At 40.2% G+C, this 25528-nt stretch overlaps 1 protein-coding gene across 12 annotated transcripts in view; it reads left to right on the top strand.

The window, feature by feature from the left end:
* The window catches only part of LTBP1 (latent transforming growth factor beta binding protein 1), a 417364-nt gene that overhangs the window by 288735 nt on the left and 103101 nt on the right, over positions 1–25528 (top strand). For all 12 annotated transcript variants that reach the window (XM_082426963.1, XM_082426964.1, XM_082426966.1 and 9 more), the window contains 4 exons: positions 1838–1963; positions 3116–3241; positions 3644–3766; positions 7266–7385. In XM_082426963.1, the coding sequence (XP_082283089.1) occupies positions 1838–1963; positions 3116–3241; positions 3644–3766; positions 7266–7385 (495 nt within the window). The remainder of the gene's footprint in view (positions 1–1837; positions 1964–3115; positions 3242–3643; positions 3767–7265; positions 7386–25528) is intronic.

The raw sequence follows: 25528 nt of genomic DNA, 5'->3' as shown, positions 1-25528 counted from the left end.
CTTGATGAAAAATGAATGTGGTTTGGGTTTTGGAGAGCAACCTCAACCCCAACTTAGGTCATTTCCAAGTGAATTTTTGTTAAAACACTGTTTTTCACATCTTTCTTCAGAATTCACAGTGGGTTATTGGTGACAGTAGCATGCCTGTTTTTCTTTTCCTTCAAACCATAGATTGCTCTAACAAAGGTGTGATTTAGCTTGTCATGCTTGAGGCCCCGTCTTCCTCCACTGGGCCACTTGGGCTCATCCATGATCTCATCTGTTTTAAGCGTTGTTTACTACGTGATGACAGTGAGATACTAGCCCAAGGGAGTTGTTATAAATGTGCTGTTTCTTTGTTATCTATTCTTAAATGACTTCAATAGGAACAACCACAGTAATCAGTAATAATGGCTAACTTTTCTTTAAATTTATTTATTTATTTATTTTTATTTTTGGCTGCGTTGGGTCTTCGTTGCTGCGCGCGGGCTTCCTCTAGTTGCGGCGAGCGGGGGCCACTCTTCATCGCAGTGGGTGCTCATTGTGGTGGCTTCTCTTGTTGCGGAGCAAAAAATATGGGTGTGCAGGCTTCAGTAGTTGCAGCACGTGGGCTCAGTAGTTGTGGCTCGCGGGCTTAGTTACTCCACGGCATGTGGGATCTTCCCGGACCAGGCCTCGAACCTGTGTCCCCTGCGTTGGCAGGCGGATTCTTAACCACTTCGCCACCAAGGAAGCCCAATAATGGCTAACTTTTATTGAACACATATAATGTGCCAGGCATTGAGCTACATGCATTATTTAGGTTAACTCTTTTGAACTTCACGCTCTGAAGTTGGTGCTCTGATAATTCTCATTTACACAGACAGAAAAGTGGGGCTTAGATTGTTTAAGTAACTTGCTCTTTGTTACAGAGCTAAGAAAGGGCAGCAAGGTTGGTACCTGTACTGTCCTCCAAGGCTGGGCTTCTGACCACCAGCTGTGCCCCCCCCGCCCCCCACTACTCTATTATACATTCTTACAAAGATCATTGAAATCAACAGCCTGTCTTGGAGTAATTCATCTCAGGTCACCTTTGAGTCCTCATGTCCTCTTGGTAATAAAGCACATTGTGATGGCCTTCACCCACTGGGAGCTCCTCTCACCTTGCCTTGACCACAGCCTTGTCTGTGAGTGGAGTGAGGACTCGGGGCTCATCTTCTCAGGCTTCATAGAAGAAGCCAGTCTCATGCAGGGATCAGGAGGAGAGTGAGGGAGGAATTGAGCAGAGAAGATTTGGAAGAAGATTCTATACTAGTATAAATAAAATATGCTCCTGTTGAAATTGGCAAATTAAGAGTAAGTTACATCCAGAAGTTCTGCTTTGATTAGAAGTGGTAAATCTTTCTGGAGAATTAATGAGAAATTTGGAAGGAGGTTGAATATAGTTTTTGGAACTTGCATTTGGCCTGCTAACAAATAGAAAGTTACCATCTATTTCTTATCAGGAGAAATCATGTGATTAGTCCATCATTCAAAATGATCTGGAGTGGATAGAAACTCATTGATGGGCCATCTTGGAAATTCAGAATTGACTATAATGTTTAACATGGCCTCTTTCTGAATTTCCACCTTCTCCAGTTCATCTTAGAAGTTGTTTCATCAAGAATTATTGATGACCTTGGCTGGGACTAACTGATCAATTATGAAATGATGATCATCAGTAATCAAATGAATTTATACTTGATTTTAGAGTATAAAATTTTGTTTTCTAATTGCATACCTGGCAATAAGGGAATCAGGAAACACAAGTAATGGTTTGCAAGTAGCAATGGAATCTTTGTTTACATCTGTTTTTCCCTACATTTTTTTATTTTTAAAGAAATCAATGAATGTACTGTGAACCCTGATATCTGTGGAGCAGGACACTGCATTAACCTACCAGTGAGGTATACCTGTATATGCTATGATGGCTACAAGTTCAGCGAGCAACAGAGGAAATGTGTTGGTAAGAAGAGACACCTTTGGTAGATGAGATTATTAAATACCAAATATTTGCACATAAAGAACATTTTTTTTATCATGGGGAAAATGTTATTGTGTTTAATTTTTAAAAAATTTTATCCCTGAGCTAAGGGTACTCAAAAAGAGGTTCAGTAAACTCCTAGGAGGCTCTTACCACTTGGTTCAATGCTACCTACCTTCCCAAGTGTAATACAATTACATAAAGGTGGAATAATTTCCCAAAGCTTTTCAGGTAAAGAATATAAAAGTAAGAGCTCTAGAAATAGCTATCTACAAACATATTTAGCAAAACAAATTAATATATTCTGCAGTAAAGAATTATGTTCATCTAAGTTCATAAAATTTGATTTTTAAAAGGGATTTCTGTATTGAAAATCAATATATGCTGACACAATACTATTAATGAATTTATAAAGTAGGGATCTCATATATGCTTCTTCGGGGAAAAAATGAATCTCAAAAAGGGGTGTAATAGTGTTAAGTAAGAGAGTTATAAGGCAAATATAGAGCAACAAAGGCATATACCTAATTAAACCCACTTTAATATGCTGAATGCCATTATGCAGATGTGACTTTTGCCGTTTTGTTTCTCATATATATGTGAGGTGAGGTGTGAGGGGAACATCCACCTGCTCCGTAACATGGCTATTTCTCTTGAATTTGTATACATTAGATGCATTATGTTTAGAACCCCAGCATATAAAGTTGAAAAGGGCAGTCGGTCGAGATGATTCAGTCTCGCTTTGCCCAAGTGCACAGTGAAAGAGTGCCTGTCCTAACATTTCTGACTGTCTCTGCTGAGCTGGCCTGGGAGTTGCACAGTGAATTCCAGTGCTTACATGACTCCAGTTATCAGGCAGGTCCTTTTGTGGTAACCTGAAATCTTTCTCTTTGAAACACCTATGTCATGGCTGTAGCTTGAGCTTTCAAAGCAGTACACCGTATGTGTATTCCCTTTTCCCAGTAACAGCCCTTCAGGTATTCAGGAAGACTGATCGTGTCTCCTTTTACTGTTTTCCTCACTTATAAAGGTTTGTGGGACACGGGGGATGGTGTGCTGGTATTTCATGAACAGAGAGACTGAGAATTTCATGTTAGACTACACTAATCCTTTTATCTGTCTTTTTGTTAACAGATATTGATGAATGCGCTCAGGCCCAACACCTCTGCTCCCAGGGACGCTGTGAAAACACTGAGGGAAGTTTCTTGTGTATTTGCCCAGCGGGGTTCATGGCCAGTGAGGAGGGTACTAACTGCATAGGTAATGACAGTGTTCTTTCTGATGCATAAATTCCCACATGCGGGTTTCTAGCTCCCCTAAGATTCCATCAGTCCAGGGCTTATTCAGACAACCCCAAATTTATTATTAAACCCCTGTTACCACATAGTTATCTGCTAGATACTGGAAGATTAAAAAATGGAATTTTTTCCCCAACAGTTTTGAGTGAATAGTATCCAATGTCTGCAAAAACCAGAGGCGTTAAATGTTTCTTTTGGAGTCGAGTAAATCAAAACCACTCAATTTTTTGGAACAAGTCAAAGAGATGATAGATAGTAGGAATCAGTTACTTCATTCTTAACATCGAACTAACCTGGGAGATGGGAGAGGTTTGGAACTATGTTTTGGGAAATAAAACTCGACAACGTTTTCTGCTTTGCGTAGATGTTGATGAGTGCCTGAGGCCAGACGTCTGTGGGGAAGGGCACTGCGTCAATACCGTGGGGGCCTTCCGGTGTGAATACTGCGACAGCGGGTACCGCATGACCCCTGGAGGCCATTGCGAGGGTGAGTCTGCTGAGAGGATGGGGAGCCAGCGCCCCCTTTGAAGTGCTGAGTGCACGGGACCATGAAGCGCAGGGCTGGGTCCAGAACCCAGGGCTGGCGGGCACCTGGCCTGGTACGAAGTTTCCTTCACCACCGATCTGTGCAGGGTACCAGCTCATCCAAGCTCTTGCTGCCTTCTGGGACCACAGCCCCTTTGCCTTACTTCAGTGGCTCTGTCTGGGTCATTTTCTACCTTCATAAGCTCTTTATTACTCACTTCAGGATCTGCCTTCTCTGGTATGTGGGGTGAAATCACTTTAGAACAATTAACTGCAGAGGATTTTAGTACAAACCCAGACTTAATTATAGTGTCTGCATCATTCATCTGGGGACATGGTGCAGGTGTCCCAGTGTGGACTTTTTGTTTTCGACCTTTTCGCCTTGTTCCATTCCTTTGTCTCAGCTTCTTTCTTTCCCGTGTGTTCTGGGACTTGCTTGCAGACTGTCTACAGAAGTGCTGTCTGACCAACTCCCGAGTCAGATTCCAGCTGTGCTAGATAAAATTTCTTTTGTATTGACCCCAGCAATGGATCTGCTCTCGTTGTAAAAATGTTTTGAAAAGTTTTTAACTTTTCAAAATTAAAACGATGAACCATTGAATATTTCTGCTGGTGCTTGTGTCCAAGTCACACAGGTACTTGTTGAAGCCACCGTGGTACGCTTTGAATAATTACTTTCGTGAAGAAATACGTTGAACCTCTGCTTAAATCTTGCCATAGAAATGTGAGGGCAAAGGAGCAGGGGTCTCTGGGCACGTTTTTGAGGAGCCTGTCTGTAGGGATGGTGCTGGTTCCGTGGGGTTCCCTGCTCGGCTGCCTGACATTGAGCCTCCTTGCAGACGTGGCTGGGCCTCCAGCACTCGGGAGGGATAGGCCGGTGGGGGCAGGCTGCTCTCAGCTGTCTCTTGGCTCCTACATGTTGGTTTTCTTCACGGTTCTAATGACCAGGTCTGGAGGGAGAGCTCATTAGACAGTTCTTTGGCAGCCTGCACCTGCCTTTCTTGCTGGCCCCTTGCCTCAGCCCCTGAGTTATCTGGAGAGAAGCGGGGAGCGTTTTATGTTACTGCATCTCTGATCAGCTCCCATCGGAACAGAGATATGAACTCTTCTGCTGACGGCCGAGGGCCATGGGACTGCACAGGTGTAAAGTGTCCCCACTCTCCTCTTACGGGGGACTCTCCCGCTGCTCTGCAGCTAGCTTGAGGATGGGGAGAGCAGAGACTGTGGCATGACCCCCGCACTCAGTAAGGGTCTAACTTGGAGCCAGGTACGTAGCCCCTTCAAAACTTAGTTCTTCATCTGTAAAATGGGAACCACGCAGTGAGCTTTCAGGCTTGTGCGAGTAAATGGGTGTTGCAGAATGTTGTATGGTGCCTGTCACCTTGTTCTCAAGAAGTGTTAGTTTCCTTAAACTTCCCCTTTCCCTGACTCGTTTTGTTTTTGCATAGATCTTCTCAGAACATCTATAATTGTGGGAGTGTTTTAAAAAAAAAAAAAGACGTGGGTATGTCTGACAAGCATCTATTTGCAAAGCAATGCTCCTCCAGAAGGTCAAATATGGGTCCTCAAGTTCTACACACAGACTCAGGACAGGAAGATAAGCTATTTAAGGAATTACTAGAGCATAACGATGGACAGTAGAAAGGAATAGAAAAGAAATTTGAAGACAAAGGAAATAAATGGAAAGCAGTTAGGAGACTACTCAGTGTATAGAAATTATTTAACAGAAATATCACCAGCATTCCCTGAGTAAATAATTATATAATTCTATCCCCATGAAAAGGCTTGAAATGAAGGAGCCAAATAACGTAGCTGTTTTCTAATTTCATCATGGACCAGAACCAAAGGTCCCCGGGCTTCTGGCTCACTGAAGATTTTCTCAGCTGTCACTGACCAAGTTGCTTTCAAACAGTGCCAGTCTCCAAGGAGTCTATTGTAGTTTACAGACGTTATCTCATGCATCCTTACTTTATTCTGTGAAGGTATTACCAGGCAGGTAGTCCCTCATTTACAGATGAGGGAACAAGCAAACAGAGATGAGAGCAACAGGAATTGCAGGGATATTGTCTTGTGTTTCTCAGCATTGTACCTTATTTATCAAACCAGCCTATCTCAATGACCTTCTCTGACTTAGCAGATGTAGTTCCATTTTTTAAAATATCCCATCCAGAGAAGGATGTAATGCTGTTTGGAAAATGAAACTGGCAAGCATCATCTTTTTGTAGAACAAGAAGTCCCAGAACATCTGACCTAGAAAAAAAACACTGTGTGTCATTGTCTATTGGCAAGAATTTTTCGCTGATAGGAAAAAAAAAAAAAATTACAACACTGACCTGGTGCTTATTCTATTAATAACATCTTTTACCTTAAGCATCTTTTCACACATGTCTAGTGATATATAATGAGAGATGATTTTTGAGAATTTACCAGACTGATGACCTCAAATACCCATGTATGTTCAGTGTATTCATTATATATTTCTTTCACTTTTTAGCTTATGTCCTGAAAAATCTGTTTACGTTTTAGGTATGATTAGAGGTCCTATATACATCTCATATTGAGACACTTAGACATTGAATCCACTCACTTGAATTCAAAACTCAACTCCAGAAAAATACCTGTTTCTGTTGGGGTTGGTACCCAAGGTGTTACTACTCATTTTAAACTGTTGAACCATCTCCTATATGTTACTTTTCCTCCATTTTATTGTTTTACTATTCTTAAAAAAGCCTGAAGCTATTGTATGTCTGCCACAGTTCCATCCGTATTTAAGGTGTTTTTTTTTCTCCTCACATTGAAAAGAACAAGGATTAATAACTTTCGTTAGCTGTGAATGTGAAAAGTAAGGTGTATTTTAAACCAGAATGTATTACCCTATGATCATTCACTGTGTTTTCTGGAAAATCTTGGAAGTATTTGATGAATTCATTCTCTCCTAATATTCTTTTTCCACCTCCAAGGAATTCCTATCATATGCAATGTTTTAAATTATTCAAACCTAGGATGTTTTGGGGGCCATGAAGCCAAAGCAAGGATTTCCCTAGGGCATCCAGTGTCTGCAGAGAGAACCTCTAGCCAGGTGGATAAATGGCTTCCTCACTCTCATGTCCATTTCTTTTATTTCTTTCTGGCAAGCCATGCTATTACTTGAAAGGTTTGATGTCCAGAAAGTGGCCCCAGAGAACTGCCAATTCCCAGAGTGGAGAGGTCTGGGCCTGCCAGTTGGAGAATTGGGGCCAAGTTCTTCCTTGGAACATGTGTAAATATTTCAGTCAAGGTATACTCGGCCATGCATTCTCACTGTGTGTTTAAGTACAGACCCAGTGTGTCACTTTTTCAGTTATTGTTTTCCTCACCAAAATGTAGGTAAAACATGCCTCTTTTCCCCTTCATCATACGAGTCAGTTTGTGTTCTAGTATTCTGATAAAATGTCTGTGACCTAGCTTTTTGATTTTTTCAGATGTTGATGAATGTTTGACTCCAAGTACTTGTCCAGATGAGCAGTGTGTGAATTCTCCTGGATCTTACCAGTGTGTTCCCTGCACGGAAGGGTTCCGAGGCTGGAATGGGCAGTGTCTCGGTAGGTACTAGAGTGTTATCATAGTTGTGTTTCGTCTGTCTGGCCCGTTTTCTGACAGAGTGGTATAATGCCAAGTGAGCCATCTTTCAAAGTGGAAAAAGAAAAAAAGGGATGTAACAAACTCATGTCATTCAGAGAAAAGTTCTAAGTAACTTTTAACCATGAAGAAAGTAAGAAATTCAGTTGACATAAAGGAAGTGAGATTTTACATGGGACAGATAATTCTGATTGAAACAAATTGTTAGCCCTGGTGTGATTAATACCCAAAACCAAATAAAATAATCAGTGCCACAGAGAGAGAGAAGTGGAGAGCAAAATGCTTAAAAAGAGAGAAAAGGCATGAGAAGCTACCACAGACTCATAGGATCAGGAAGTATACACAGACTTGCAGCAGAAGTTGCAAATGTAGAAAGAGAAATCTGGATTGATTGCCCATGCCCCTTATATTCATTCATTCATTCACTCAAGTATTTAACAAATATGGAGTACCTCCTTTAGGCACTGAGGAAGATAAGTGATGAATCTGCTTTGGTCCCAGTTACCTGTGCTCTAGTTAGCTTTCCCTGTTAATGGTTTTCCTTTGTGTTTCTGACCTTTTTCTGCTCCATGCCACATTCTGACAATGTGAGTTAAACTTTTCCATCCTTCCTTCTTTCCTGTCTTCCACAAATGCAGTAGAACTCACTATCTATACCCAGAGTTGTACTCAGTGCTGGGATACACTGAGGGACCAAAAAAGTACCTTCTTCATGGAACTTACTATCTAGTTGAGGAGACAGACATCTCATAAGTAAATGCAAATGTACAAATGAGCCAAGTGTTAGGAAAGAGGGTTCTTTGATGTTACAAGAGCATATGACAAAATGAGTTGCCTCAAGGAAAATTCTTGAGTTAAGCTTTGGCCGGGGGTTTGACTGGGGTAGGGGATGGGAGGGAGATCATTCTGGACATTTGACATGTGCAGGGGGCTCGTGGAAAGAGGAAGCAGGTCATGTTCCAGAAGCTGAAAGGCTAGTGTGGCTGAAGGCCAGAGTACAAGGGAAGATTTGCTGCAGGATGAGGGGGCAGACCATGCCAGACCCTCTTGGTCCTATAAAAAAAAGTTGGTCTTTATTCTTACATCTCTGGGAAGACGTGTGGGTGTTCTAGAGGAGGTGGGATAGGTAGGCTTGGTGGAAGCACTCCCAATTTCAAAGCTTTGGACTCATCACCTGGCAGCATGAGCTAAGCCTCTACCAGTTGCAGGTGGCCCCCCTGCCCTGAATCTCATACCCATCCCCAAGGGTCTCTATCAGTGGAATTGTGAGATGTTGATCTTTGGGGAGAAGAAAATTTTTTGTTTTCATAAGCATTTGTTTATGTAATTGGTGTTGGTCAGAATGTACATTTGGTTTTAATTTTTCCATTTGGCATAAATTTCATAGTTGCCTATCAGGGTTCCATTCTTGTACTCGTTTTCACATACCAATGCATACTGTAATCCAAGAGCAGAGCCTGAACTTTACCTTAACTAACTAAAATTCACAATCATGGTATAAACACAGCCCTGATTCATGAATTTACTAATGCAACATGACTGACCAAATGGGAAAGTGATGCTCTTCAATGTAAATGGATGGATCTAGGTTGGGGAATAATAATAAATGAGTTCTTACACCTAGATGTGCGTAATCAATCTGATTGTGACCACGCTGCTCCAGTTGAGTGACAGAAACAGAGCACCTCATTTAACAGCAATATCATGTTGCCAGCCAGATTAGTAGAATCATAAGCAGAACTATTAGGTCACCATGTTACTCACCCCAAGTCACATACTTAGCCAAGCAATAACTTTTGGTTTTGCATTGCTAACTAAGGTCACACATTTCCTATTAAAAGTAGGCCGGGTACTTTTTTCCTTCTGCCTTGGGTAGAGTTTTAGGTTCTATGTCATCTGTCAATCAAGCTTCTCCTCTGTGATGTAATTACAATGCCATCCATTGCTCATCTTGAACTTGCAGTTCTTGTAAATTTCTCCTGTGGGCTATTGCAAATTGTACCAAAATGGATTTTTCCATCTTAGTTTTTTATGGCAGTTGAGCTTTCAAATGTTAAAGTTGAGTGTGATGAAAAGCAGATATTGCAACATACCTTTCTGCTCAGGTTGAACCAATGAATGGACTGGATTTTTCTGCAACACTCTGACAGTGCTTGTGAATACCCAGTCATATCTTTTTGGTTTTGTTCCTTTATACATTTTAGTTCTCATCTTTGTACTTCTGGTACTCTGAAATACTTCTCAGAAGGTGCAATCCTACCTAAGCTCATCTTTGAGTTGAGCGCATTGATAACACAACCTGACATATATTCATTTCTTCATTTGCCACTTTCATCGTTCAACACTGTATTCCTACTTTGAGCCAGGCATTTTGTTTTAGACCCTGGGAGTTGAGAGTGAACAAAATAAATTTCCTCCCTTCGTTGCACTTAGACTCTAGAGTTCACAAGTAAGAAAGTAGAGTATATGGTATGTCAGGTGTGATGAGTGCCATGAAGAAAAAAAAAAAAAACTGCCTAAGGGATATAGAGAGTGTTAGAGATTCTATGGAGGTCAGAAAAGGCGTCAAATGATAAATGGTTTACAAAATGTTCCTTGCTAATCGACTGTTTCTGTGTCTAACAGTTAAATGTGACTAGTTTTGAGGCTTTCTCTATCCTTTTAGTGCAGACAATTCAGGGTACATTGATGAGACATTTTCCCCCAAGTTTTAATGTATGAGGGCATTAAAGACTAAAAAAATTTCCTGAATCTCATTGTTGGGAGAAAAGTCCTACACAGAGCATTTGTTAGTTGTCATCTGTAGAGATGATACTCCCTACCTCGCTGGGCTGTTCTGTAAGTCTTAGTATCCTTTTTCTACCACTCTCCTCTCACAGCATATTTTTAAGTTATTATAATTAAACTTGTACAGTGTCGTACAGAATAGTACTTTCTTTGGCATTACGCTTACGGTTTTTTTTTAAAAAAAACTCGTTGATCTTGATGTCCATTTGGTTCTTTTTTCTATTAAACGGTTTCATTAAGAATTAAGAATTGCCATTTTGACCCTTATATTCTGCAGGGATTTGATGCCAGTTACACTTTCTGCTGCTTTCGCTGACTAAATGGTGAACCTGCTGAAACCGTTAATGGCCTCTTTGTATTCATGCCATGTAAACTGGATCTTAACTGATTGATGCTTCTCCTTGATTTATGAATTAGAAATTGTTTGGGGCAGAAACAGGTAAAATGTCAGCAGGTGCTGTCTGGGGTTTTATACTTTTTCCTAGGGTTTAGTTCAGGGCATATGATCCTTCATTCTCGATAGTTTATTGTGCACTTTCAAAATTTCTATCCCTTAATGCTTTTTTGGCAACTCGTGTTGGCTCTTCTGTTAATGTACCTTCTTCTTTCCAATTGTGGATTTCTGTGCTCTCTTGAGAGCCACTTTCATCGTTTAACACTGTATTCCTTGGACCTCACATTCAGCCTGGAGCTGTTGCCCACACGATCCCCACCTTTTAGGACTATTTCATCACCCTGGGTTCTGGCCAGTTTCATCTGGCTGCTTTCAATCAGAACTTTTCTTGAAGGAAGCTAACGTGTCAAGTCCTCAATTTGCAGGTTTCCCTTGACTTGAAGTACTAGCCTGATTCAGACCTGACTAGAGCCATCCCCCAAAGGAAATTCTCTAATATATAATTGTTTAAAGGTGCATTCAGTAACTGTGATATAAAGATCATATTTCCCTGAATTTAGGCAGATTATGGGCTATATGACCTCTCTGAAGCTTGGTTTCAATATCTGTAACATGTGTATTGAAATACTTTCTTCATGGGGTTTATTGTTAGAATTAAATGTGATATAAAGCACTGAGTAAGGTGTCTGACACAAGGTAGGACCCAAGAAATGTTATAATCCTTCTTCCCCCAACCCTGTTACCTCCGTTTTATTTCCCTTGTCCTGAAATAGAAGAAATGCAATAATAACTGATACCTGTTAAAGTAAATTATATGTCAGATTTTTATGGATAACTGCCTTCTCTTTGGCTTTCTTTAAGCTCATTTCATATAGTTTTTAACTGTCATAGGAGCTTTCTCTTTTGAATTTAAGTTATCTCAATCTTACAGTTTCCTGTCAACTTCTGAGCATTTTTGTTTTGCTGGAATATACTTCTTGAGAATCATAATGCTTCTCTGCAGGGTCATCCCTAACAAATGTTTTCGCTTCTACAGTACTGCCATCCTCTTTCTTTCGCTTCGCTTTCTTTGCTCACCTTCACAATATCTACACAATAGACACAATATACAATATCTGTCGCCTGGTAGATGTGCGCAGCTAGCCTTTTTTGAGTTTATTGCCTTGCTTTATAGTTGACTCTGACAAACCATGTGATACGGGGATACAAATTTCTGAGATTTTAATCAAAGTGATCCTTCTTTGTTGGCCGTAATTACGTTAATGATGACTTTGTGACTCCCATTTGAGTGTTCTAAATGTAGTAAGTCTTCAGTATCTGAAGAACTTAGTATTGTTCAATCCACTTGACATCTGGTTAGCCACAGTCTTAACCAAAACCAGGTGCAGAAAACGTGCAGGATAAACATGGAGAGCTCCTTGTTCTAGGAGTTCTTTTCACCTTAGGATTGCTTTTCAGATTTTAAGACTCATTGTTAACCTTTATGGAATATATGAAAATTCATAAACTTAAATAAAATTGAAGACTTTAGTCCTACAATTATTCTTTTTATGTAAGATGGCAGCTGAGCTCACGGTGTGCCTTTTGTGGATATTATAAAATGTGCAAACATCAGCCTTGTCCTTAAATCATTATATGCTAAAGGAATCTTCTAATCAGTCAGTAAGTAGTTATTGAGCGCCTACCTATGTATATGTCTGCTAGATGCCAGAGAAGATTTGAAGTTGTAAAGAAGCAAAACAAAACAGTGTAGAATGGTATAAGGGCCTGGGGGTGGGGGAATTGGGGAGATGTTATTAGAGGATAACACACATTTGCAACTAGTAGGTAAGCCCTGGAGATGTAATGCACAGCTTAGTGATTGTAGTCAACAATACTATATTATAAACCTCAAAGTTGTGAAGAGACTGGATATTAAATGTCCTCACCAGGAAAGAAAGAATAATTGCGAGACATGATAGATGTGTTAGTAATGCTACAGTATTGATCATTTTGCAATATGTATATCAAATCATCCCTTAAACTTGCACAATGTTACGTTTTATTGAAGTATAGTTGATTTGCAATATTGTATTAGTTTCATGTGACAATGTAATGATTCAACATTTTTATAGATTATGCTCCATTTAAAGATTTTTTTTTAATTTTTTTTTAATTTTTATTTATTTATTTATTTTGGCTGTGTTGGGTCTTCATTGCTGTGCAAGGGTTTTCTCTAGTTGCGGCGAGCGGGGGCCACTCTTCATCGCGGTGTGCGGGCCTCTCACTGTCGCGGCCTCTCTTGTTGCGGAGCACAGGCTCCAGACGCGCAGGCTCAGTAGTTGTGGCTCACGGGCCCAGTAAAGATTTTACAAAATAATGGCTGTATTTCCCTGTGCTGCACATTACATCCTTGTTGCTTAACTTACATAATGTTATAATGTCAATTATATCTCATCGAAAAAAAAAGCTACTTCTGAAGGCAGGAAATATACCTGTGTGGGAATACTTGTTATTGTAATAACAAACAATTTCTCTTTATATAGTTTACAGTATACCTGTAGTATAGATATAGAAATTTTTTCCCAAATAGGTTAATGGGCTTGCTCCTGGTCATAGGTAATAAATGGCAGAGCTAGGGCATGATCCCAGGTCTCTTAGCTTCAAAGCTAGTATTGTTTTGTTTTATATAATGTCTCATATACCTCTCATGTACACCCAAGACAATTAGAGGACAAAACAATATAATTAAGATAATAAAGAAGATAAAAGTTCATAGAATGGAGAGATCCATATGGACTGGAATCGTCCCTTACAAGCAGCAATAGTTGTGGCTCAGGGCTTCTAGAGTCTGAGATGGCAGGCCTATCCATAGGTAGCCCAGGTGAGATTTTCTGAAAGACAAAATGTTCTTTTAGAAAGGTGAGGTAGAAAGTTAGTGATTTGCTCAGATTAGTGGGTTGATTTTCTGAGCTCATCTTTGGATCTTCATCTGCGATGTACATAGCTTTGGCTGTTTTCCAATTCTGAAAAGCAGTGATGAGTCTTTGAGAAACATATAACCTATTTTTGTAGGCAGGTCTACTACTGCATATTTTTAAGTTCGTCAGAATTGACAGAGGGGGAGACATCCTGAGGATTTACTATACCTCAGGTGCAGGTGAGGTGATTTCATTGCATTGGCCTAATCAGCGTCTGTCTCTCATTTTGCCATGCTTCCTTTTTTTTTGTTTTTAACATCTTTATTGGAGTATAATTGCTTTACAATGGTGTGTTACTTTCTGCTTTATAACAAAGTGAATCAGCTATACATATATCCCCAAATCTCCTCCCTCTTGCGTCTCCCTCCCACCCTCCGTATCCCACCCCTCTAGATGGTCACAAAGCACTGAGCTGATCTCCCTGCACTATGTGGCTGCTTCCCACTAGCTATCTATTTTACATTTGGTAGTGTATATATGTCCATGCCACTCTCTCACTTTGTCCCAGCTTACCCTTCCCCCTCCCCGTGTCCTCAAGTCCATTCTCTAGTAGGTCTGTGTCTTTATTCCTGTCTTGCCCCTAGGTTCTTCATGACCAATTTTTTTTTTTTTTTTTTAGTTTCCATATATATGTGTTAGCATATGGTATTCGCTTTTCTCTTTCTGACTTACTTCACTCTGTATGACAGTCTCTAGGTCCATCCGCCTCACTACAAATAACTCGATTTTGTTTCTTTTTATGGCTGAGTAATATTCCATTTTATGTATATGCCACATCTTCTTTATCCATTCATCTGTCGATGGACACTTAGGTTGCTTCCATGTCCTGGCTATTGTAAATAGAGCTGCAATGAACATTTTGGTACATGACTCTTTTTGAGTTATGGTTTTCTCGGGGTATATGCCCAGTAGTGGGATTGCTGGGTCGTATGGTAGTTCTATTTTTAGTTTTTTAAGGAACCTCCATACTGTTCTCCATAGTGGCTGTATCAATTTACATTCCCACCCACAGTGCAAGAGGGTTCCCTTTTCTCCACACCCTCTCCAGCATTTATTGTTTGTAGATTTTTTGATGATGGCCATTCTGACTGGTATGAGGTGATACCTCATTGTAGTTTTTTTTTTTTTTCACACACACTGTATTTTATTTTTACAAGAGATAAATAGACTGACACCAAGCATTGTACATGGATGACCACAACAAAAGCAACAATGATTGCAATTACCAAACATGAAACACACTCATACTATGTCATAATATTGACATTCAGTCCAGTAATCCTCCACTGTAACAGCTCCTTTACTTTGCAGTGAAAATTGATTTGTATATTCTTTGCCTCTGAGTCCTTGTGGGATTTTTTCTTTTTTTAAATGCAAACAGAAAGTCACAAAAATTATACTCATCCTCATCAGTTCACTCAGTCCCATGTAATTAATTTTTTTTTCATCTTGATCTTTTGTTAGCACTTTTATGAGCTCATCAGTTTTTCATTAGAGTTCTGAAAATGCTTATTCATTCAGTTCAGCAGTACAGTCAGTTACCAGAAACCTGTACTTGTCAGAGTCTTTTCCATGAATTTCCTGAAGATGAAACCCTTTTATAGGAACATATTTGCAAAAGCATCAGAGTACACCCAGAACTGTCTGTAAATGACAAAAGACTTAAAAATGACCACAGTTAAAGATTTGATGAAAGTTCATAATAATGCAGTTGACAAGAAAATTAGTTATTTCTGAGATATACATTTTAAAGTAATAACTAGGATTATGACTTATAACATTATACCAGAACATATAAGATTTTTAGAAATTTCATGTAATGTCTGAAACATTTATATTAACATATTTCCACACAAATAACCCAATGAAAGTTTAGTATTAGTTGTTTTGTTTGTTTGTTTGTTTATACTGCAGGTTCATCAATTTTATACACATCAGTGTATACATGTCAATCCCAATCGCCCAATTCAGCACACCACCATCCCCACCCCACCACAGTTTTCCCCCCTTGGTGTCCATATGTCTGTTCTCTACATCTGTGTCTCAACTTCTGCCCTGCAAACCGGCTCATCTGTACCATTTTTCTAGGTTCCACATATGTGCGTTAATATACGATATTTGTTTTTCTCTTTCTGACTTACTTCACTCTGTATGACAGTCTCTAGATCCATCCATGTCTCAACAAATGACTCAGTTTCATTCTTTTTTATGGCTGAGTAATATTCCATTGTATATATGTACCGCAACTTCTTTATCCATTCGTCTGTTGATGGGCATTTAGGTTGCTTCCATGACCTGGCTATTGTAAATAGTGCTGCAATGAACATTCGGGTGCATGTGTCTTTTTGAATTACGGTTTTCTCTGGGTATATGCCCAGTAGTGGGATTGCTGGGTCATATGGTAATTCTATTTTTAGTTTTTTAAGGAACCTCCATATTGTTCTCCATAGTGGCTGTATCAATTTACATTCCCACCAACAGTGCAAGAGGGTTCCCTTTTCTCCACACCCTCTCCAGCATTTGTTGTTTGTAGATTTTCTGATGATGCCCATTCTAACTGGTGTAAGGTGATACCTCGTTGTAGTTTTGATTTGCGTTTCACTAATAATTAGTGATGTTGAGCATCCTTTCATGTGTTTGTTGGCAATCTGTATATCTTCTTTGGAGGAATGTCTGTTTAGGTCTTCTGCCCATTTTTGGATTGGGTTGTTTGTTTTTTTAATATTGAGCTACATGAGCTGCTTGTAAATTTGGGAGATTAATCGTCTGTAGTTGCTTCATTTGCAAATATTTTCTCCCATTCTGAGGGTTGTCTTTTTGTCTTGTTTATGGTTTCCTTTGCTGTGCAAAAGCTTTTAAGTTTCATTAGGTCCCATTTGTTCATTTGTGTTTTTATTTCCATTTCTCTAGAAGGTGGGTCAAAAAGGATCTTGCTGTGATTTATCTCGTAGAGTGTTCTGCCTATGTTTTCCTCTAAGACTTTGATAGTGTCTGGCCTTACATTTAGGTCTTTAATCCATTTTGAGTTTATTCTTGTGTATGGTGTTAGAGAGTGTTCTAATTTCATTCTTTTACATGTAGCTGTCCAGTTTTCCCATCACCACTTATTGAAGAGACTGTCTTTTCTCCATTATATATTCTTGAATCCATTATCAAAGATAAGGTGACCATATGTGCGTGGGTTTATCTCTGGGCTTTCCATCCTGTTCCATTGATCTATATTTCTGTTTTTGTGCCAGTACCATACTGTCTTGATTACTGTAGCTTTGTAGTATAGTCTGAAGTCCGGAGCCTGATTCCTCCAGCTCCGTTTTTCTTTCTCAAGATTGCTTTGGCTATTCGGGGTCTTTTGTGTTTCCATACAAATTGTGAAAGTTTTTGTTCCAGTTCTGTGAATAATGCCATTGGTAGTTTGATAGGGATTGCATTGAATCTGTAAATTGCTTTGGGTAGGAGAGTCATTTTCACAATGTTGATTCTTCCAATCCAAGAACATGGTCTATCTCTCCATCTATTAGTATCATCTTTAATTTCTTTCATCAGTGTCTTACAGTGTTCTGCATACAGGTCTTTTGTCTCCTTAGGCAGGTTTATTCCTAGGTATTTTATTCTTTTTGTTGCAATAGTAAATAGGAGTATTCCCTTAATTTCTCTTTCAGATTTTTCATCATTCGTGTATAGGAATGCAAGAGACTTCTGTGCCTTAATTTTGTATCCTGCTACTTTACCAAATTCATTAATTAGGTCTAGTAGTTTTCTGGTAGCATCTTTAGGATTCTCTATGTATACTATCATGTCATCTGCAAACAGTGACAGCTTTACTTCTTCTTTTCTGATTTGGATTCCTTTTATTTATTTTCTTCTCTGATTGCTGTGGCTACAACTTCCAAAAGTATGTTGAATAATAGTGGTGAGAGTAGGCAACCTTGTCTTGTTCCTGATCTTAGAGGAAATGGTTTCTGTTTTTCACCATTGACAACGATGTTGCCTATGGGTTTGTCATATATGGCCTTTATTATGTTGAGGTAAGTTCCCTCTATGCCTAGTTTCTGGAGGGTCTTTATCATAAATGGGTGTTGAATTTTGTCAAAAGCTTTTTCTGCATCTATTGAGATGATCATATGGTTTTATTCTTCAATTTGTTAATATGGTGTATCAATTTGATTGATTTGCATATATTGAAGAATCCTTGCATTCCTGGGATAAACCCCACTTGATCATGGTGTATGATCCTTTTAATGTGCTGTTGGATTCTGTTTGCTAGTATCTTGTTGAGGATTTTTGCATTCATGTTCATCAGTGATATTGGCCTGTAGTTTTCTTTCTTTGTGACATCTTTGTCTGGTTTTGGTATCAGGGTGATGGTGGCCTCGTAGAATGAGTTTGGGAGTGTTCCTCCCTCTGCTATATTTTGGAAGAATTTGAGAACGATCGGTGTTAGCTCTCCTCTAAATGATAGAATTTGCCTGTGAAGGCATCTGGTTCTGGGCTTTTGTTTGTTGGAAGATTTTTAATCACAGTCCCAATTTGAGTGCTTGTGATTGGTCTGTTTATATTGTCTGTTTCTTTCTGCTTCAGTCTCGGAAGATTGTGCATTTCTAAGGATTTGTCCGTTTCTTCCAGGTTGTCCATTTTATTAGCATAGAGTTGCTTGTAGTAATCTCTCATGATCCTTTGTATTTCTGCAGTGTCAGTGGTTACTTCTCCTTTTTCATTTCTAATTCTATTGATTTGACCCTTCTCCCATTTTTTCTTGATGAGTCCGGCTAATGGTTTATCAATTTTGCTTATCTTCTTGAAGAACCAACTTTTAATTTTATTGATCTTTGCTATTGTTTCCTTCATTTCTTTTTCATTTATTTCTGATCTGATCTTTATGATTTCTTTCCTTCTGCTACCTTGGGGGTTTTTTGTTCTTCTTTCTCTGATTGCTTTAGGTGTAAAGTTAGGTTGTTTATTTGAGATGTTTCTCGTTTTCTGAGGTAGGATTGTATTGCTATAAACTTCCCTGTTAGAACTGCTTTTGCTGCATCCCATAGGTTTGGGGTCATTGTGTTTTCATTGTCATTTGTTTGTAGGAATTTTTTGATTTCCTCTTTGATTTCCTCTTTGATTTCTTCAGTGATCTCTTGGTTATTTAGTAGTGTATTGTTTAGCCTCCATGTGTTTGTATTTCTTACAGATTTGTCCTGTAATTGATATCTAGTCTCATAGTGTTGTGGGTGGAAAAGATACTTGGTATGATTTCAATTTTCTTAAATTTACCAAGGCTTGATATGTGACCCAAGATATGATCTATCCTGGAGAATGTTCCATGAGCACTTGAGAAGAATGTGTATTTTTTGTTTATGGATGGACTGTCCTATAAATATCAATTAAGTCCATCTTGTTTAATGTATCATTTAAAGCTTGTGTTTCCTTATTTATTTTCATTTTGGATGATCTGTCCATTGGTGAAAGTGGGGTGTTAAAGTCCCCTACTATGATTGTGTTACTGTCGATTTCCCCTTTTATGGCTGTTAGCATTTGCCTTATGTATTGAGGTGCTCCTATGTTGGGTGCATAAATATTTACAATTGTTATATCTTCTTCTTGGATTGATCCCTTGATCATTATGTAGTGTCCTTCTTTGTCTCTTGTAATAGTCTTTGTTTTAAAGTCTATTTTGTCTGATGTGAGAACTTCTACTCCAGCTTTCTTTTGATTTCCATTTGCATGGAATATCTTTTTCCATCCCCTCACTTTCAGTCTGTATGTGTCCCTAGGTCTGAAGTGGGTCTCCTGTAGACAACATATATACGGGTCTTGTTTTTGTATCCATTCAGCCAATCTGTGTCTTTTGGTTGGAGCATTTAATCCATTTACATTTAAAGTAGTTATTGATATGTATGTTCCTGTTACCATTTTCTTAATTGTTTTGGGTTTATTACTGTAGGTCTTTTCCTTCTCTGTGTTTCCTGCCTAGAGAAGTTCCTTTAGCATTTGTTGTAAAGCTGGTTTGGTGGTGCTGAATTCTGTTAGCTTTTGCTTGTCTGTAAAGGTTTTAATTTCTCTGTCAAATCTGAATGAGATCCTTGCTGGGTAGAGTAATCTTGGTTGTAGATTCTTCCCTTTCCTCACTTTAAATATGTCCTGCCACTCCCTTGTGGCTTGCAGAGTTTCTGCTGAAAGATCAGCTGTTAACCTTATGGGGGTTCCCTTTTAGGTTATTTGCTGTTTTTCCCTTGCTGCTTTTAATATTTTTTCTTTGTATTTAATTTTTGATAATTTGCTTAATATGTGTCTTGGCGTGTTTCTCCTTGCTTTTATCCTGTATGGGACTCTCTGCACTTCCTGGACTTGATCGACTATTTCCTTTCCCGTATTAGGGAAGTTTTCAACTATAATCTCTTCAAATTTTTTCTCAGTCCCTTTCTTTTTCTCTTCTTCTTCTGGGATCCCTATAATTCGAATGTTGGTGTATTTAATGTTGTCCCAGAGGTCTCTGAGACTGTCCTCAGTTCTTTTCATCTTTTTTTATTCTCCTCTGTGGTAGTTATTTTCACTGTTTTATCTTCCAGGTCACTTATCCGTCTTCTGCCTCAGTTATCCTGCTTTTGATTCCTAGTAGAGAATTTTTAATGTCATTTTTTGTGTTGTTCATCATTGTTTGTTTGCTCTTTAGTTCTTCCAGGTTCTTGGTAGATGTTTCTTGTATTTTCTCCATTCTATTTCTAAGATTTTGGATCACCTTTACTATCATTACTCTGAATTCTTTTCCGGTAGACTGCCTATTTCCTCTTCATTTGTTTGGTGTGATGGGTTTTTACCTTGCTCCTTCATCTGCTGTGTGTTCCTCTGTCCTCTCATTTTGCTTAACTTACTGTGTTTGGCATCTCCTTTTCGCAGGCTGCAGGTTCATAGTTCCCGTTGTTTTTGGTGTCTGCCCCCAGTGGGTAAGGTTGGTTCAGTGGGTTGTGTAGGCTTCCTGGTGGAGGGGACTGGTGCCTGTGTTGTGGTGGATGAGGCTGGATCTTGTCTTTTTGGTGGGCAGGACTGCATCCGGTGGTGTATTTTGGGGTGTCTGTGACCTTATTATGATTTTAGGCAGCCTCTCTGCTAATGGGTGGAGTTGTGTTCCTGTCTTGCTAGTTGTTTGGCATAGGGTGTCCAGCACTGTAGCTTGCTGGTCGTTGAGTGGTGCAGGATCTTAGTGTTGAGATGGTGATCTCTGGGAGAGCTTTTGCCGTTTGATATTACGTGGAGCCAGGAGGTCTCCGTTGGACCGATATTCTGAACTCAGCTCTCCCACCTCAGAGGCACAGGCCTGACACTTGGGTGGAGCACCAAGACTCTGTCTGCCACACAGCTCAGAACAAAAGGGAGAGAAAAAGAAAGAAAGAAAGTAAAAAATAAATAAAATTAAACAAAGTTATTAAAATATAAAATTTTAAAAAATTATTAAAAATCAAAAAATTTAAAAGTAATAAGGCTTCCCTGGCACACAGTGGTTGAGAATCCGCCTGCCAATGCAAGGGACACAGGTTCATGACCTGGTCCGGGACGATCCCACATGGTGCGGAGCAACTAAGCCCGTGTGCCACAACTACTGAGCCTGCACTCTAGAGCCCGCAGGCCACAACTACTGAAGCCTGTGTGCCTCGAGCCCATGCTACACAACAAGAGAAGCCACCGCAGTGAGAAGCCCGCATATGACAATGAAGAGTAGCCCCCACTCACTGCCACTAGAGAAAAGCCCGCGTGCAGCAACTAAGACCCAATGCAGCCAAAAATAAATAAGTAAATAAATGAATTTATTTTAAAAAATAAAAAAATAAAAAGTAATAAAAGAAATAAAAAAGGAAAGAAAGAAGAGAGCAACCAAACCAAAAAACAAATCCACCAATGATAACAAAAGCTAAAAACTATTCTAAAAAAACAAAGAAACACAAAAACGGACAGACAGAACCCTAGGACAAATGGTAAAAGCAAAGCTATACAGACAAAATCACACAAAGAAGCACACATATACACAGTCACAAAAAGAGAAGGAAAAATATATATATATATCTACATATTAAAAAAAAGGAAGAGAGCAACCAAATCAATAAACAAATCTACCAATGATAATAAACTCTAAATACTAAACTAAGATAAACATAAAACCAGAAACAAATTAGATGCAGAAAGCAAACCCCAACTGTAGTTGCTTCCAAAGTCCACTGTCTGAATTTTGGGATGATTTGTCGTCTATTCAGGTATTCCAGAGATGCAGGGTACATCAAGTTGATTGTGGAGATTTAATCCACTGCTCCTGAGGCTGCTGGGAGAGATTTCCCTTTCTCTTCTTTGTTCGCACAGCTCCCGGGATTCAGCTTCGGATTTGGCCCCGCCTCTGCGTGTAGGTCTCCTGAGGGCTTCTGGTCTTTGCTCAGACAGGATGGGTTAAAGGAGTGGCTGATTAGGGGCCTCTGGCTCACTCAGGCCAGGGGGAGGGAGGGGTACAGAATGCGGGGTGAGCCTGTGGCTGCAGAGGCCGGCGTGACATTGCAACAGCCTGAGGCACGCCGTGTGTTCTCCCGGGGAAGTTGTCCCTGGATCACAGGACCCTGGCAGTGGCGGGCTGCACAGGCTCCCGGGAGGGGAGGTGTGGATAGTGACCTGTGCTTGCTCACAGGCTTCTTGGTGACTGCAGCAGCAGCCTTAGTGTTTCATGCCCATCTCTGGTGTGCGCGCTGATAGCCGCAGCTCACACCCATCTCTGGAGCTCATTTAGGCGGTGCTCTTAATCCCCTCTCCTCGCACACCCCGAAACAGTGGTCTCTTGCCTCTTAGGTAGTTCCAGACTTTTTACCGGACTCCCTCCCGGCTAGCTGTGACTAGCCCCCTTCAGGCTGTGTTCACGCAGCCAACCCCAGTCCTCTCCCTGGGATCTGACCTCAGCTCCCAGACACCACCCATCCCAGCTGGTGAGCAGACAAGGCTCTCGGGCTGGTGAGTGCTGGTTGGCACCGATCCTCTGTGCGGGAATCTCTCCGCTTTGCCCTCTGCACCCCTGTTGCTGCGCTCTCCTCCGTGGCTCCAAAGCTTTCCCCCAGACTATCCCCTGTCTCCGCCAGTGAAGGGGCTCCCTAGTGTGTGGAAACTTTTCCTCCTTCACAGCTCCCTCCCTGAGGTGCAGGTCCTGTCCCTGTTCTTTTGTCTCTGTTTTTCCTTTTTTCTTTTTTCCCTGCCCAGGTATGTGGAGAGTTTCTTGCCTTTTGGGAAGCCTGAGGTCTTCTGCCAGCATTCAGTAGGTGTTCTGTAGGAGTTGTTCCACATGTAGTTGTATTTCTGATGTATTTGTGGGGAGAAAAGTGATCTCCACGTCTTACAACTCCGCCATCTTGAAGGTCTCTCCGCCATGCTTGCTTTTCTGTCAAATACGTTCTCCCATCATCTTTAGTATTTGGTTGGCCAAAAAGTTCGTTTGGGTTTTTCCATAAGATGTTACAGAAAAATGTGAATGAACTTTTTGGCCAATCCAATGTAAAGACTATGTGTGAAGAATAGTTGAGGGATAATTGAAGTAATGTTTGTGTGGGGAGTAATCCTGTATTTTCATGTAGTGTAGTGATAGAATAAGATGTTTTCTTCCCATATAAAATGGTGCTCACTCACTGAAGTCTCTTGGTCACTAATGAATTACATGAGGTTGAATGGCTTCAGAAAAATGACTGGTTCACCGTGTTGACAGATTCATCTCCTTGGTAGTAAAGGAAGTAATGCAGGTAAACTCTTGCTCTGGACCCTATTCTGACCAACTCCAAGGTGGGTGAAGTGGAAGGGGGCAGTACAGCCACGGGCTGACCTGTGGGAAGGTGGCCACTGAGCACCCTTAGAACTTTAGAGGTCTTGCCCACCACAGAGGGGCTTCGGGCAGTCTGGTGTGTTCCTAGGATATTAGGAAGGGAAATTTCAAAAGGGTTCCTGACCCAGATGAATTACCTTTCGAAGCAATGAGAGAATTTGCAGGTGGGATTGCTGGCCAGCTGGGAATCAGCTTTGTGAAATTGTGGAGAATGGAAAGTTGCCCAGGACCTGGAGAGAGAATAATGTCCTCATTTCCCCCCAAAGAGGAAAGAAGGTGGAGTTCGGGAACTAATGACCACTGAACTTCATGTTGATCTTGAAAAAGAACTGTAGACTGCAGGATTCCAATGATGAGGCGAAACATTTTTTAAAGGATGTGATGATCATAAAAATCAGCCAGGTTCATTAAGGACAAATTATGCCTCTGACTGCCTCTTATGATAGGGTTATTAGGGGAAGAATCAGGAAATCCTGTAGGTGTGGCGTATCCAGTTTTCACCAGGCATTTGTGAGGGTCATTCAAGGTATGGTGGATGAGAAGGATTAATTTGGACTGGGTGATAGTACAGTGAGGTGGATTCATAAACTCGTTAACAGTCATCCACAAATTGCTGACCTAGTAAACTGGCAGCTTCCTTACTGTGGGAGGTTTAATTAATTCATGAATGGCACATGCCAAATTATGTCCCCAAAGCCCATTGGTAAATTGTTTTTCTTGAATTTGTGACCCATTTTTCTATGGACAGTTTCCCTTTTGAACTCATTATGTATATGCGTGTAAGAATTTGGGTGATACAACTCTTCTATAAGACTGTAATCCTAGAATGAGTTTTGAGCTCCAATACAGAAAACAGAGACATAACCGTCTCCCTCTGCTGCAGGGGTAAGGGGCTGTGGGTGTTGGGTGGTAGACAGTAGGGTGGGTAGAGACCACCTTGTTTCCCATGGCATTGGTCCTCCCAAGGGTTAGAAGTAGGGATTATGGGGGCCTGACTTTCTGTCAGTACCATTCAGGGCCCCACAGGTTTGTATTGTATCCTTGACTGAATTGAAAAACCCTGGAAACGATTGAAAGTTTTTAAAGTAGAGGAACAACATCATTGGTCAGGTTTGTATTTTAGAAATATTGCTGTGGCTGCAATTTGGATAATGGATTTGATAGGGTAAAACTTTAAATAGAGAAACAGAAGATTATGCCAATAACCCAGGTGAGAGAGAATGGTAGTGGTGGGAATGAAGTAAAGTTGGGTGTATTTGAGAGAGATTTGGTAAGTAGAATTTACATGACTTGGTAGTAAATTGAATGTGGGGGAAGAGGTAGAGTAAGGAATCTAGAAGGGATGACTCCCAAGTTTCTGACTTGGGCGTCTGTGTGGGTCGTGGTAGCCTATATTGACATGAGAGACAGCATAAAGAGAAGGCAGGAAAAGGATCAGTTTGGGCCATGAGGACTCGAGAGGTGCCTGTGGGACATCAAGTAGAGATGCCCCAGTAAACTAACAGAATATAACAGTAAAATTAATTTCTAAGATCATAGCTGTGGCGATGAGCAGTTAAGGAGAGAGGTCTGGCTAAAGATACAACACTGAGTTTATTTCATTCCCTTTTCATCTACCAAGTGAGACTACACTCTAGACACCTTCCTTCTGTATAGAGATTCTTTTTATTTTTTTTTAATTGAGGTATAATTGTGAGATAGCATTGTATTTCAGGTGTACAAAATGATTCAATATTTGTATACATTGCAACATGATCACCATAATAAGTCTAGTTGACATCCGTCACCATACATGGTTACAAAATTTTTTTTTCTTGTGATGAAGACTTTTAAGATCCACAGCTGACCCTCTAACAATGAGGGCGTTAGGGGCACCAACCCTCTGTGCAGCTGAAAATCTGCATATAACTTATAGTTGGCCCTCTGCGTCCACGGTTTCTCCCAACCACGGATCGTGTAGTACTGTAGTATTTACTGTTGAAAAAAATCCGTGTGTAAGTGGATGCATGCAGTTCAAACCCATGTTCTTCAAGGGCCAACTGTATTCTCTTGGCAACTTTCAAGTACGCAATACAGTGTTACTAACTATGGTCACCATGCTGTACATTACATCACCATGACATTTATTTTATAGCT

Source organism: Balaenoptera physalus (genome assembly GCF_965194825.1).
Source record: "Balaenoptera physalus genome assembly, chromosome: 15".
NCBI classification, from domain to species: Eukaryota; Metazoa; Chordata; class Mammalia; order Artiodactyla; family Balaenopteridae; genus Balaenoptera; species Balaenoptera physalus.
The sequence above is the reverse complement of the archived record's forward strand: the minus strand, read 5'-3'. Positions and strand labels throughout refer to the sequence as shown.